This window comes from Dipodomys merriami, unplaced genomic scaffold (assembly GCF_024711535.1).
Source record: "Dipodomys merriami isolate MVZ:Mamm:240054 unplaced genomic scaffold, mDipMer1.0.p SCAF_8, whole genome shotgun sequence".
In the NCBI taxonomy this organism is placed as follows: domain Eukaryota; kingdom Metazoa; phylum Chordata; class Mammalia; order Rodentia; family Heteromyidae; genus Dipodomys; species Dipodomys merriami.
The window spans coordinates 3,442,526-3,457,889 of NW_027206401.1; the positions used below are offsets into that span (position 1 = coordinate 3,442,526).

The window sequence follows — 15,364 nt, forward strand, 5'->3', positions numbered from 1 at the left end:
TATAAGTAAGCTTCTTAATGTATATATATTACATAATCTCTTGCAACAACCTTTCAAACAATGAAGCTATGAAAGCAGACAATACCAAGTACTCTGGAAAATAGCTCTAATCAAACTGAAATCCTAAACCAGTTATATTTAATGTAGTTAGCATACTAACATATGGTTTCTTAAAAAACCAAATTCTTAAAAAAAAAAATCACAACTCATTCACATGCCACCCTAAATATTAAACTCAATTTAACTGCTGTTCGTCCTACTCCTGAGCAAGTATTCCCTTATAATTTAAAGGATAAGAATTTTCTATGCTGGCAAGTTATTTCTCAACACATTTTAATCACTAAAAGCTCTCTTTTGTGTACTAATATCTCCATCTGCTGGAACATAAGTTCTTTACTATTAAAGATTCTTAAGTGCTGGAAAGCTCAGCTCTATGCTAGAGTACTTGTCTAGCATTCACAAGCACGTGGTTTCCATCCTTAGGACAAGAAAAAGAAAAGAAAACTCTTAAAGACAAAAACTTTATAATAGAGATTTTTGCAACTTACAATTTTAAAACCTGATTTCTACCCAGTTTTATCTATCTTGAAGGCCTTTAAATGCTTGAAGAGCTAGAAGTAGTCTTGTTTTCATAGTATTACTCAGAACAATTCAAATAATTAAATTTTTTACATGATACTCCTACCCTTCATAGGTAAGATCCAAAGTATTTGCTTGAAGAGAGCAACATGTCCCTTTCCTCTAAGGTAAGAATCTTTGGGAGGCATGCCACCATGAGACACACCCCTCCCACCTGTACTCCCCCTTCTAGGTCTATTGGATATAACAAAGAAGAACTTAGCTAGTAATGACACATTAAAAGGACAAAATAAAGCTTAGTAAAAAGTAACAAAAAAAAAGTATACCTGGAATAAGAAAAAAGGGTTGAATACCCTAACAATTAGAATGATTCACTATACATATCATTTGTAACATGTCTAAAACAGGCAAGATAGTTTTAATCATACTATTTAGTAGAATTTTAATAATGTCTTCTCTATATTGTACAAATAAAGCAAGTACTTGTGGCAGTATCAAGAACATTAGTGTTGGCTAATAAAAAAAGATATGATGCTAAGCAAAAATGAACTCCAAGACAAGAACATGAGGTTTTCTTTGTTGTTTTTAATGTACTATGTGATTTCTTGTTTCTTTTGTGTGTATGTTTCTTCCCCACTATGGCTTATCCCCTACTGTCACTGTATTTGATTTTGGTACCCTGGGTATATACTTATCTGAACTAGGGAAGGGGAACAAAATGGCGGGATAAAGGACAAGGGGGGAACCAATGCAACAGCGATACACATAAAATAGTATGTTGGAAATGATCTGTACAACTGGGGGGAAGGGGATTGGAGGGGGAGGGAAAGTGGAAGGAAAATGAGGGAGTAACAAGTATGTTAAGAAATGTACTCACTACCCTTACTTATGTTACTGTAACCCCTCTGTACATTACCTTGACAATAAGATTTTTTTTTAAAAAAGATACAATTATAACCCAGTCAGGTGCTGGTGGCTCACACCAGTAGTCCTACCTACTAATATATGAAAATCACAGTTCCGAAGCCAGGCCAACAGGGAAATCTGTGCGATTCTTATCACCAATTAACCACCAAAATGCCAGAAGTGGCTCTGTGGAGTGGTAGAATGCAAGTGTCCTGGCCCTAAATTCATGCCTCAGAACTGGCTGGTGTGTGAATGTAAGCATATGCACATGCAAAGATAATAATTACCAAATTAACCATTTTGAAATTGAATTGAGAAGATAAACGTGAACTCATGACTTTTAAAATCATTTACTGTCCTAGCTCTGTCCACAGCAAATGGTTTGAAAATAGCCTACACTCAACCTAAATAAAGTGTCTTAGCACCTGTGAGTCTAGCACTAGGCCAGACAAGAGTCCTGGAGAAACACCCACTCAGGCTGCATGGCAAGACAGGCAGGCAAGGGAGCTGGGGTGGCACATGTAGGAGCACACAACCCCAGCCCAGAAAGAAAGGAAGGTTTAAAACACAAAGGAAATAGTTTGAGTATCACTGGTCAAAACTGTGTGGACTTTAACATCAAAAATAATTCATGCAGTTTATTTAAGTCCAGTCTATGAAATCCATCTCATAATAATAACCATGAAGGATTAAGCATCATTGACTGCCATTGAGGGCAACTAGTTTATACTTTACTTTGGAAACCAAGAAATATGTAATAATAATAAGCATCTATCTGGCTTTCCCAGTAGGAACTATTTCCAAACAGTAAGGCTTTCCCTGAAGGTGAGAAGAAGCTCTATCTTTCAAAGAATGCCAAAATAATAACTGTAGAAAGAATGGCAGAATTAGAAAATTATTGTGTTTTAATCCAAGCAAAATTTAGCAACCTTTGAGATTATACTGTGTAAACACCGGGCAATCTAATAGTATAGTTACTGTTCATTACCTCCTGGACCAATCATTTTAAAAAACACCCTAACATTACAATGTAACAAACAACCTATCATTAACTACCCCAGATACAAAGCTGAACTTCAGTAATGGTGGAACCAGTCTACCTCCTGATACAATAGGACCTCTGATATACTCTTAAGGTACTGTATTTCAACCCATTTCATCCTTTAAATCTTCCAAAGTACTAGATACACAGAACACGAAAGAATAATCTTTGAATAGAAAAGTCGTTTAAAAGAGAGATTTGATTTAAGCCAGGCACCAATGGCTCAAGCCTATAATCCTAGCTACTCCAGAGGCTGCGATTTAAGAATCACAATTCAAAGCCAGCCAGCCCCTAGGGAAGTAAAAGTCTGTAAGACTTGACCTTATAATGGAGGTAAGACCAGCTGTGGCTTAAGTGGTAGAGTCCCAACCTTTAGTGAAAAGCTAATGGACAAGGTCCAGCCCCCTTTTCCCAAAGAAAAGATAATGACTTAAGATTCTGATTTGAGGAAATCAGTCAAGGAGATTTTGGATGCAACTATAGAAATCTAATTGACTGATTATGTACTGGACTTGCTCATTTTGTTCAACTGGTCACTGTATAGAAAAACACTAAAGAGACAGAAAAACAATGAATCTCTAATGTATTTTAAATAAATATAAATATAGGCAAATAAAATAAATCAGATGTCAACTGGGGTAAAATTCTCAGAAAGCTTCATTGGTACTTGGTAACATGTACACACTTAACTGCTGAGACTGGGTCAAACTTTTCCAAGTCAAAATAATTCAGTAATTCCTGACTCAGTCACCTAAAGCTAGTTTATTCAATTCTTCTTCAACTCTCACAGAAAGTTCAATTCTCCCTTAAGTGACCAAAAATTGTGCTCACTGCTACACAAACAAGCCCCACATATTCTCAACACTTCATGATAAATATACTTACAGGTAAGGTAGGGGAGAAGACCTATACATGTTTTGTATAGTTAAAAACACACTTTAAAAATCTCTTAAAACTTCGCTCAAAATGCAAACATTTCTGTTTACTATTAATTTTGGAAAACCTAAAAATATTATGAAACAACTGTACTGAAAGTGTCAGTACAGTGTATGTATGTATACATACACTGTACAGTGTACAGTGTATGTATTTCTATGTTTGAGACTTTAGTTTTATTCTCAGCACAGAAAGAAAAAAAATACTAATGGTCTAACCACATACAATTACAGTCAAAATACCTTTATTGGTTTACCTTCAAAGAGTTCAATTGTAAGATAACATTCCCTATACTTTTCAGTGAAACTGAAACCCCTGACAAGGCTTTAAGCCCACCATATCCCCACCCTAATGTGATCTTTCTATTCTCCACTTAATCCTTACCATTTCTCTCCATATTTTTGCGGTTCCACCTTCATATATAAACTTTTTTTTTTAAACAAGCCTTGCTGACACCATTACCCTTTTCTCCCTCCTGGACATTCCTCCACCTTCCTATTAATACTCAGATTCTACATCACAAGAAAACTGTACTAGTATTTCATCTCAATGCAACTTCTGAACTATCAATGCTACTAAACTCTTGCATTTAACAACCTGACAATCACATGAATAAAAGTACCTTTCTCTCCTTTAATCTCTCACTCTCTACAAGTTGCTCTGTTTATTCAATTGTTCATCTTATCATAAAGAATCTACAAATACCGACAAATTAGATGATGCTGCTACCTCACAGAATAAGCAAATCTTGTGCACATGATACCTTCAACCCTCAGAATATTTGGATCTGAGATTGAGAGGACAATTCCTTTTACTGGCTTGGGGTGTGGCTTGGTGGCAAAGTGCTTGCCTGGCATGCATGAGGCCCTGGATTCAACCTCCATCACTAGAAAAAAATGAAAAATTCCATTTACTAAGCTCATGTTCACAAATAAAACTAATTAGTTTTATCTATGTGTCCATTTTAGCAGGTTCATGATTCTATAATCCATATTTTCTATAGATCTGCAGTCAATGTATTCAACTTTTCATGGATGGTTTCATCAGCATAGGATGAAAAGATGCACTCACTTTCACCTTTGGGCTCATTCCTACATGTGCACATACAAGCTTACTGAGTTAACCACTGACTCCCAGCCACAGTAGTGGGAACACCAATGCAACCATAGTATTGCAGATAACTTTAGAATAATGTTTCTTTTCTTGGATAGAAAATATTTCCTCTTTAAAAAAAAAAATTATGTGCCTACTACTATGTAACAACTATTGTATCCGAGACACAACAATGGAACAAAGAGCCAACAAAGAGCTGTGGTTTATATTTAAGATTTTAATGTATCTGAAATCAGCACTCACCTTTTCAATACTAATATGAGGAACACAATGAGTGCATCACCTAGTGCAGCACCCATTTCCAATCCTCAGGTCACCACTCTTCAGTTGCCCACCTGATAAATCACTAAGTTATTTGCCCTTCGCTGAACTAAAGCTGATGCGAGTGTTTATTCCTGACTTAAATCATTTGGCAATATGAAGCCTCTAATAATAAACCTTTCAGTCAGAAATACTGCTTCCTCTACAGGATTAAAAATAACAGAAATAAAAAAAACTGCTAATTAGGCACTGAATTTGTGTGTACTATAGCATTTAAAGAACTTTGGTTACAAAGGAATTTAACTGAATGGGTTGAAAAGCCTCTAAAAACTGTCTTTGCATCTCACTTTTAGGCTCATACTCATTCAAATGGGTTTCTCTTTAACCATCTCAGAATACATACTTGAGCTCCAAAAAATAACATGTCACTGAAATTAGAAAAAAACCCATGAACTTTTTCTTTATGTTCACAACCTAAGGCAACAGCTGACGTTTTGTGTTTTTTTCAGCATCAGGGTTAATATTCTACGATTACAAAAGCACACCACAAAGCAATTCAAAAGGTGAAATCGAAATTTAGGGCACCATTCCACTCTGTTGCTACTTTGCCCTCTTCAGATTTCTACAGTTTCTCTATAGCGATGTAATGAAGAGACATGTCAAGTCTTGTTTCCAGGAAGCTCTGTACATCTTAAAGATAAACTCATGTTTTAAAAATTGTCATTTGGCACAAATGACAATCTGCTAGTTACAATTTATGGTCTTTTATTCATCCTGAACACACCAAAACTTTACTTGAGAGAGAGATATTTTTCCCCATCTGCCGTGCAGTGTGTGTGTGTGTGTGTGTGTGTGTGTGTGTGTGTGTGTGTGTGTGTGTGTGTGTGTGTGTGTGTGTGTGTGTGTGTGTGTGTGTGTGTGTGTGTGTGTGATGAAACACCTATACATTGGCTTTTCTAAGTGAATGACTAAAGAAAGGTTTACTTATTTAAGCTCATAAATATAAAAACTGTCAAGAACTGAGATAAGCATTGATACACTGATATATGTTGGTGTAAGAACTGGCTGGAAACTACTGCTTTAGTAAACTATTTTATCTAATTCTCATACATACCAAGAGTAATAAACTAAAATTAAGATTAAGCACATCTTGAGGTAAAGTACTGAAAACAGACTTCTTTGAAAGTCCCATCTGAATAGAAAAAAAATGCCATTACTTTTTTCCTCTAAATGTCCAAGATTATATATTATATCACCTATTAAATGCTTAAATTCTTAAAAATATTAGACAATTCCTAGTGTCACTTCCATATTTGGGAGATGTTCTTTGTTTTTTGTTGGTTGTGGGGCTTGAACTCAGGATCTGGGTGCTCCTTACCTCCTCTTTTGCTTAAACCTAGTGCTGTGGTTAATTAAGAATCTCATGGGAACTTTTCTGCCCTGACTAGCTTTGCACTTCAATCCTCAGATTTCAGCCTCCTGAGCAGCTAGGATTACAGGCATGAGCTACTGGCACCAGGCCATATTTTCATTTTTTTAAAATTTACCTGCACATTCCAATTTTAGATATAAACATGTAAAGCACCAAAGTATGTGAATTCAATAAACATGTAAGTGTCCACATGCCAGGCTCTTCAGCTGGCACTTTCAAGGACCAAATTCTAACAAGAAACAAATGAGCTGAAAGTTGCACCTAACACATACTGTACTGACCATTATAAATTTAATATTTCACTTCTCTGTTAAATGAGAAATCTTACAAGGAAATCAAAAAATGGAGTTATTTTGAGCCCCCCATAGCATACTAGTTTTTATAAGGTATATGCATTACCTAAAAGTTAACAGTATAAGAAAAAAATAATTTTACTTGCACATTGAATTTGGGAGGAGGGGGTGTGAGCAGACGACGTGAAATAGGAATTTGAACCTTAGGCCTCCCATCTGCTAGGCACTCATCTCTTGTCTCAATGTTGAATAGAGAGGGGAGAGGGAACAGAAAAAGTAATGAAGTCTTGTCAACAATGTTAAAAAAATTGACACACTTCCAGTCATGACTTCCTCAGGTTAAGACCACTCTCCGGCCCCACCCTTTTGGCCGAAAAATGAACTCTCCAGAATGTTTTCATAACAACTTACTAACACCAGAAAGTTGTCTAGTGGGCATTTAACTTACTAATAAAAACCCCACAGTGTCACAGCATTTTCCATCTCTGACAGAGAAGCAATTTCTGCTTACAATTGCATCATCAAACAAGTAAGTTGTATTAGCTACGCTCAGTTTCTTAAGCAAAATATAATGTAGTTTAAATACAATTATAAAAAGCTGCCCTATGACCACACTGAAATTCTCTTATAACCACAAATAAGCAAAAAACATACAAAAAACCCGACAACAATAACAAAAAAAAACTTGCATGTCTAAATATATATGCCTCAAAAAAGAGCATCTTAATCAAGCTTTAGTAAAGGTCAAGTCAAAGCAAGGTTTATTTTATCTGATACTTCTTTTGCCATAGGAATCTATCCTCGCTAAAAGGAAAAAAAAAAAGACTACTTCTTGTGGAAAATCAATGAAGCATTAGCTATAGAACAGTGACACAATTAACAGAAATATAATGTAGGAGAATCATTCAAAAGTCAAATGTGAGCCAGAAGTGTAGCTCAGTGGTAAGGCACTTACTATTAGCAAAGCCCTGGTTCTATCCCGGACCCTACACACGTATGAAAAAGTCAAAAGAACCTGTTTTAATTTTGTAATCTCAAAGCCACTTAAGAAAAGTGTTCATATAAAAAACACTGGTATACTCAACTGGGTGTGAAATTTTTACTATAAAGTATGTAAAGCAGAAGAAAAAGGAATCATCTTCCACTTATTCAGGTAAGCTTCCAAAGTCAGCCAAATGCTGAATCTACAGTGTGATACAAATGACCTGTTTTAGTTACAGGCATATAGAGAGCTGTGGCACTCCTAGGAAAGGCAGTGGAGAAAAAGAGAACTTGTCAAAAGTTCTTGCTTCCTTATTAGCACACCTAATTCAAAAGATAAACCTCCCTCTGAAAGAACAGATTAATGGGATTCCTCCAGAAGAAAAATCTATTTGTCACAGATATTGATTGCTGTCAACAAAGATTCCTTCTTCATACAAAAGATCTAAAATTTTTAAGAAACTATATAGTCAGAGTCCTCTCAACACCAATAGCCAGGCAATTTTTAAATAAAAGCTTTTCAGGACAAAGTTCCTATAAATACATAAATAAAGCAAGAAAACTGTGGGTAAGACACACTAAACAGTAAATTCCTAAGAAGCAGAAAAAGGCATTAACATGGAAATGTATTATAGCAAATAAAGTTTTTAAAATGTTTCCTCATGTTTTAAGAGGAAAAATTTACTATCAAAAAAGGGCCTACAAAAAATATTCACAATAAAATCATTTAGACTTTACTTTCCCACAAACCATAATACACATTTTTTAATTTTTCATTTTTGAATAAAATAAAATAAAAACTCAAAATCTGATGTTAAACTACCTAATTTTTCCTTATTTGGGTCTTTTCAAATTTTTTTTCTTCACTTTTATAAAAACAATTTACATTAATTCCTATTGTTCAAATGTCAGTTCTATGACAAAGAAAGGTCTCTAAAAAAAAAAAAAAACCACAACAAAACAGTGTACTGTTTAAAAGTGGATTGTCTCAATGTACAGTTGAAAACTTTCTGAAGACAGAGTAGTCTAAAGACCCAGGTCTTAACCTGTCATGGTATTCAATATCAACTGAAATGTGTTCTTCATGTAGCTGCAAAACTCAAAATATATTCTCTTACTTCACTTAATGTTAAACATACTTGGAGAGAAAGATGGGTACTCACTCCAAGCAAAAATTGAATAATGAAAGACCACCAAGATACAGACAAAAAGGTAAATTTTAACTTGACACAGAATGTGTTCCTTCTAAAGCTTCAAGTTTTAATCAAGTAGGAAAACACAACCAATTATTTTCCTAATTTCCTAACAATTCTCAAGCTGACTGGAAAATGTTTAAATATTTATTTCAAAAACGTTTTAAACACAGGGTGATATTCTCCAGACACTACGTTGAAAATAAACAATACAACTTATAGGGGAAGGAGGGAAGAAACTGGAGAAAACGAGGGAAGAAGTGACTGTTCAAAAAGAAACGTACTCATTATCTGATTTATGTAACTGTAACCCTTTTGTACATTACCTTTACAATAAAAATAAATTCAAAAAGACTAAACTGCAAAATCCTTAATTATCAACTATCTCTCCTCTATTAAACTGATCAATCATTTAAGTAAAAAACTTAGTTTTTCTGAACTTGAAAAATAATTTTACTGCCAAGCATTATGGACAAACAAAAATGTTACTCCTAACCACAAACAGAAGTCATTAATTCGTTTTGGATAATGACCACAGGGATAAAGCACAACTTGTTAAATATCGCAATTAAATCATCCAGAGAGAAAAAAAGTGACATATCTAAGATACCAGGATTTTTTTTAACTGAAAATTAGGTTTATAATAATGCTAACAATTACAGGAAGCAGCTTATTCCACACTAAAGAATAGCCCCTTTTCCTGAATGTTTGCACTGGTCTGATAAAAACAATCCAACTTCCTGGTCAGTATACTGCCCATCTCAAACATATTAGCTACCACAGCGAACTAATCTTATGCATTCATTAGAGAGCTGAAAAGACTAGAAGAACAGATCAAGGCAAGTTTTCTCTTTATGAAAAGGAGAAACAGTACTTGGAACGTTATCATCTTGACTCAGTGTTCCACATCTGAAATGCAAATTTCCAACCAAGGAGAAAATATACCTTTGTTAAAGATAATATTAAAAGATTAAAAACTGAAGTCAGAAACTTTACAGAAAATCAACTTCGACTGCAGATGGATATAAAAGCAAAAGTGAGATGCCTTTTACAACTAATCAAAGAAATTCAAATTGTTTAAAGCTTTTAAAAATAGCATCTATGTGGTTAAGAGTATTTCCAAACTTTTTAAAATATTCTCCTGTGCCGTTTGATTGAATTTAGCATTTTAAGAATGCTGTAACAATAAACTGCAGCAAACATTTTTTTTCCACCCTAAATTATTCCTACTAAACTTTAATTTAATCAAAATAAGCCATGGAGAAAGCGTATTGTTTTCTATCCATAGACACATTCCTGGATCACAGATGAAACTGTCTCCATAAAATAAATTGCAACTAAAAATTTAGGTCAGATTATTGGGCAAGCTACACATTTTGTTACAAACATTTCCACAATTAAAAACACAATAGCTGGCGCCCCTTAGCGCTCACATTTGGAAACACGCATTCAAGAGTTCTGGCTTCTTTTTTTTTTTTTTCTTTTTTTTTTTTTTGACATTCCAGAAAGTTTTCTGCCTCCACAATCTTTCAAATGCCAACACAAATAGGAAAAGCGGAACCCTTAAAGGGGCAGCTCGAGTTTTCTCTGGAGCCGTGTAACACTAAAACACCCTGATCCCAGAGTGGGAACAACGCGAGCTCCGGCTGCGTCTTAGTGCGTGGACGAGGCGGCGGCCGCGTTTTCTGCTCCAAGACTGTGCCCCCGGTTCGGGGCGAGGGCAGCTCCGGGTTCCTCGTGAGCCACTTTCTGCCAGGGAGAGACTTCCGGCCCTTTGTTCTCTCTGGCCTGCCAACTCCGTGAGCGCGACCGGGAAAAGGTCTCCAAGTTCTTCTTGGCCACCTAGGACCCACGGCGTCTCCGACGGCTTCGCTCGGTGCGCGGGCGCCGGCCGGGCGGGCGGGCGCCGTCCCGACTCCCTCTTCCCAAAGCACACGTAGGGCTCAGAGCTGTTTTCCTCTCCCCGGGCTGCCCCGGGAAGTAGCGACTACTCCAGGCCGCGGCCGCGAAGGGGCTGCGCGGCGACCCGGGGCAGGCCGGGCGGGTGCGGGGCGGGGCGGGCCTCGGCCTCGGGCTCCCGGCCCGGCCCCGCCGCGCCCGCCCGCCCGCCCCGGGCGCCTCGCAAACTTTCGCTCCGCTCCCTCCGGCCCCGACAAACTTCCCGCCGCCCGGCGCGCCCCAACTCGGGCTCCGCTCCGGGCGGCGCTCGCCGGCCCCCACCCCCGAAAGTGAAGTTGGACTCCCGCGCCCCAGACAATAGGAGCGGGGAGGCGCCCGCGCCGCGCCGCGCCCGCACCACTTTCGGGCTCCTACGCAATTTCTCTAAGTCCCGCGCGGCGTCGGCCGGCGCGGCCGGGCCCCCCGCGTCCCCCGGGCGGGGGACCCGCGTCGCCCGGGCGCGGAGGGCCGGAGGCCGGGCCGGGCCGCTCCGGCGCGCAGGGAGGGAAGGAGAGAGGGAGGGTCCGCGGCCCCGCCGCGCCGGGCCGCCCGCTCCGCCTCGGACCCCCAGGCCCGGCGAGGACCCCGCCGCCTCCCGCGCGCCCAACTTGGCGCCGGCGCGGGGTCCGCCCGCGGCCCGGCCCCCGCCCTCGCCCGCCGCCGCCGCCGCCTTTGTGCGCCCGCCCGCCCGCCCGCCCGCCCGCCCGCCTCCCGGGCGCGCGTCCCGCCGGCCTGACCTTCCCGCCGCCCCCCTGCCCCGGCGGCCGGGCCGGGCCGGCGCCTCACCTTCGTCCAGCAGCCGCTCGAGGTGGTTGAAGATCCCGCAGAAGTTGGGCAGGCTGCTCATGAGCTTCTTGTCGTTCATCAGCTGCATCAGGTAATCCGGGGTGGGCTTCGGCTTCTCCTTCGTTTCCATTTCCCCGACCATATTCCAGGCTCCGCCGCGCTCTCCGCCCGCCGCCGCCGCCGCCGCCGCCGGAGAGGAGGGAGGGGCGCGGGCGAGCCCCGGCCGCCGGCCGCTCGGGACGCCGCGTCCCGCTCCGCGCCGGCTCCCGCTCCGGCTCCCGCGCCGAGCCCCGGGGCGGCCGGCTCCGCGCGCCCGCCCGCCCCCCGCAGGCACTTTCCGCCCGGCCCGACGCGCCGCGGCCGCCGCTCCTCGGCCGCCCCTGGCGCGGCTCCCTCGCGAGGCCGGCGGCGGAGGCGGGACTCGGGCCGAGCGCGGCGCGGGCCGCTGCGCCGCGAGGAGCCGGGGGGCCGCTGGTCCGCTCCGCGCCGCCGCCTCGCCGGGCTCGGGTCTCTCCGGCCGGTGCCCGCCGCGGCGCTCCGCGCTCCGACTGCGCTCCTCCTCTTCCTCCCGCTCGCCTCCTCCTCACTCACTTGGCGGCGGAGTTCGCCTCAGTTCAGGCGGCGCTGCCGGCGGCGGCGGGGGAGGGGCGCCGGGCGGGGAGGGCCGGGGGCGGGCGCCGGGCGGGGCCGCGCAGGGCGGCCGTTACGGGGCCCGGCCGGCGCGCTCCCGCCCCCCGCCGCTCCGGGCCCTCCCCGCCCTGGTGCGCGGGCGGGACGGGCGGCCGGGGCCGGGGCGGGAGCGTGGCGGCGGCGGCGGCGGCGGCGGCGCCGGGCGCGGGGGGTCTCCGCCCTGCGGGGGCCTCGGGGTCGGGCGAGGGCGCCGGGCCGGCCTCACGGCGGCGGGCGGGTCCGCGGCCGCCCCCGCACGCGGTTGCGGGAGCCGCGGGCGCGGTCGGGGAGGAATTCCGGCGGGACGCGCCGCCACGCGCGGCGCCCGCCGCCGCCCCGGCCTCGCTCGCCGCCCGTTACTAGTTGTCTCTCCCTCGGACCTCGGCCACCTTCCCGCTACCGTCCAGAGACAGGGGGGGGTTCTTTTTTTTTAACGTCCTGTTGCTTCACGGGGGACTCGCGGGGTGGGCGTCACGTGGCCCGACACGTAGCCGTGAGGCCGACGGCGCGTGCGCGCGGCGAGGCCGGTGGCCACGCCCCCCGGGGTCGCCCCGCCCCGTGGGCCGAGAGCGCGCGAGGGGGAGGGGAGGGGCGGGCCTGGCGCGCGCGCCTGCGCGGGGCCGGGGCTCGGAGGCGCGGGGCCGTGCGGGGCCTTTGCAGCCGCGGAGCCCTCGCTGCGCGGCCTGCACCGTCGGGGCCGCGGGGCCGCGGGGCGTGCCCGAGCCCCGACTGCGGTGCGGTAGGCGGGACGGACGGAGTCGGGCCGCCGTGGTGGACTCCCCGCGGGCTCGCGGGGGCGGCGCGCGTGACGTCGCTGGGTCCGGGCGGGCGGGCGGCGCCGGGGAGCGGGGGGCAGCGCAGGCCGGCCCGGGCGGCCCGGACCCCGGGGGCGGGCTGGAGGGCGCGCCGGCCCGGGTGCTGGCGGCGTGGGCGCCCGCGCGCGACGGTGCTGGTCGCCGCCGGGCACCGAGCGGCCACCGCTTCCCACGCGGTGGCTCACGTGCCGCGCGCGCGGAGCCGGCGGCGGGAGGCCGAGCGGCCGCGCCCCAGGAGGGTGGCGTGGAGGACCGCGCGGCGCTCCGCCCCACCCCGTCCCGCCTCGGCCCCGCCGGGCTCGGCCTGGGTGGGAACCGACGCCCCTTTCTGAGTTGGTTCCCTTCGCGCCCAGGGTAGGCCCGTCCCCCGGCCTCCGGAGGAAACCCGCACCCAAAGCCAAGTCGCTCCCCGGCGCCGCGGGTAGAGAGCCGAAGCTGAGATTCGGAGCCTCCGCTCCCCGCCCGCCGCCGGCCCTGGCTCACCAGGCAGACTCCCACTTGGCCCACGCCCCCATCCTGTGCCTTGTTTGCTTCAGGGGTTGTTACATGTCTTTGTTTGTTTTCCATTTTATCCTAACTATGGCCTCCCCGAGGCATAGAACCATGGCACCTACCACCACACTGAGCTCACTGATTAAGACGTCACCTTGCTACTTTTTGCCAGGTCTGCCCTTGAACTACGATCCTCCTGATCGCTGCCTCCTGAGTAGCTGGATTACAGGGGGTTGCACCACACCTGTGCTTTGCCTTTTTATCGAAACTGTCCAATAAACTCGTTGAACTTCGTAATAATGTTCCACCACTCTGACCCCTAGGAAGCGCGTTTTATAAGGCTTAACTACTTTTCCCAATCTAGTTGAAACTAATTCGAATGGAAGAACATTGTTAGGTTACATTATTGAGTGATTACTACTAGGTATCTTTCAATGTATAGATCACAGCTCTTCATAGTTCTTCCATGATTTCTCTCTCCAGAGGGCAGGCCGGGGAAGGGGGGGAAATCTAAGGCCTGTGAGAATCCCGTGTGATTTGACCTCTGTATCTTGCTGACTGGGCTCTAGCTGCCTGAAATCCTTGACCCATCAAACGGCCAGGCATGCTGACCTGCTCCAAGCCATGTTTCCACACTCAGGCCTGCCCACACACACGAACCCTGCACCCCTCAGGATGCCCTTCCCCCATTGGTCCCATTTCTTCCTCATGTCTGGACCCCTTGGGCTGCACCTGCCACCTACACTACGTTCCATCAGAACCAGAACTTGACTTTCTTCTTCTGTGAGTCACAACACATGATATGTGCATATGTGGTAGTGCATTACACACTTGCACTCATGTATGTTTTCCTGGAACCCTTTCCCACTTGCTTTCATAGCATAGTCACACCAACATTTGGTACAGATGTGAATAGCTGTACCTCAGAGGTGCAGTGGCCATCCCACCTCAGCAGGAAGTAGCTGGCAGAGGCAGACCAGGTCCACACAGGATGCCTTCCCCAAGCTCCACCATGCTGAAGCACAGGCTACCACATTTCCTGCTTCAGCAATCAGGTTTGCATTGCAGATGAAAATTGTAAGTGCAGAGTACAATAGAAAAGTTCTTAGGATGTGTGGCTTGCCTTCAAAAAGCTTACAATTTTTAAAATAAACATAGCCAGCCTTTTGCATTATTACATGTGAATTCTGCCCCACAGGCCATGAGGCCTGGTACGTGATGGAACAGGCAAGGATGCTTCTGTATGCTCATGCACTGCTCATAGCCAGCCTGCCTGTATTGATCATTTTTATAGCCCTGGAATGGTGTTATAAATATCCAAATGGCCCTTGGCAGAAGAAAAGTTCCCCTGATTGAAAATACGTATGGAGTGAGCTTCAACTTGAAGATCCTTGTAATAGCTTTTTCACTGTGAAAAATTATGTCATCTACTATGTTGACACTAAAATTGGTTCCACATTCTAAAGTCAGTAATTAACCAGGAGTGGAAATACATTTCTGTTCTCTTACATTTCATTGGCTCTATTTGCTTATTGCTGTTCTTGACATTTAAAATAGAAAATTACAGTATTCCAAACACTTCTGTCTTCATCACCATGGAGTTCCTGCAGGAACTAAAATGTTCCCTGAACTTAAGATTCAGTCCTTGATGGCTTTTGGTTCCAATGTTCTTTTTTAAATTCTTAATCCTTAAATTTCCCTGATGGGGAATAGGGGATTTCCCTATATCTTTCTAAAGTAATTGTTTACTGTCTTAATGGAGTTCTTGGGTATCCTTTTAAATTGTGAGATGGTTCATACAGTACTATTCAAACAAAAACAAAGTGACACATTTTAAGCAAGACCATCTTGGTCAGATACACTGAATCCCTGCTGTACAACTGGGCTGGGTGTTAACTAATGAATGCTAAGTAAAGCCTAAAGACAAA

The 15,364-nt window shown here is 45.0% G+C and overlaps 1 protein-coding gene across 6 annotated transcripts in view; it reads right to left on the minus strand.

Annotated features, from left to right (window-relative positions):
* Qki (QKI, KH domain containing RNA binding) overlaps positions 1–12,069 on the minus strand; it is a 133,597-nt gene extending 121,528 nt beyond the window's left edge. For 2 of the 6 annotated variants that reach the window (XM_070010999.1, XM_070011000.1), the window contains exon 1: positions 11,461–11,690. In XM_070010999.1, the coding sequence (XP_069867100.1) occupies positions 11,461–11,602 (142 nt within the window). In that variant the 5' untranslated portion in view covers positions 11,603–11,690. Of the gene's footprint in view, positions 1–11,460 lie in introns of all 6 variants that reach the window. The other 4 variants (XR_011369455.1, XM_070010998.1, XM_070011002.1 and 1 more) reach the window with 4 other exon arrangements.
* Positions 12,070–15,364: the final 3,295 nt, after the last annotated feature.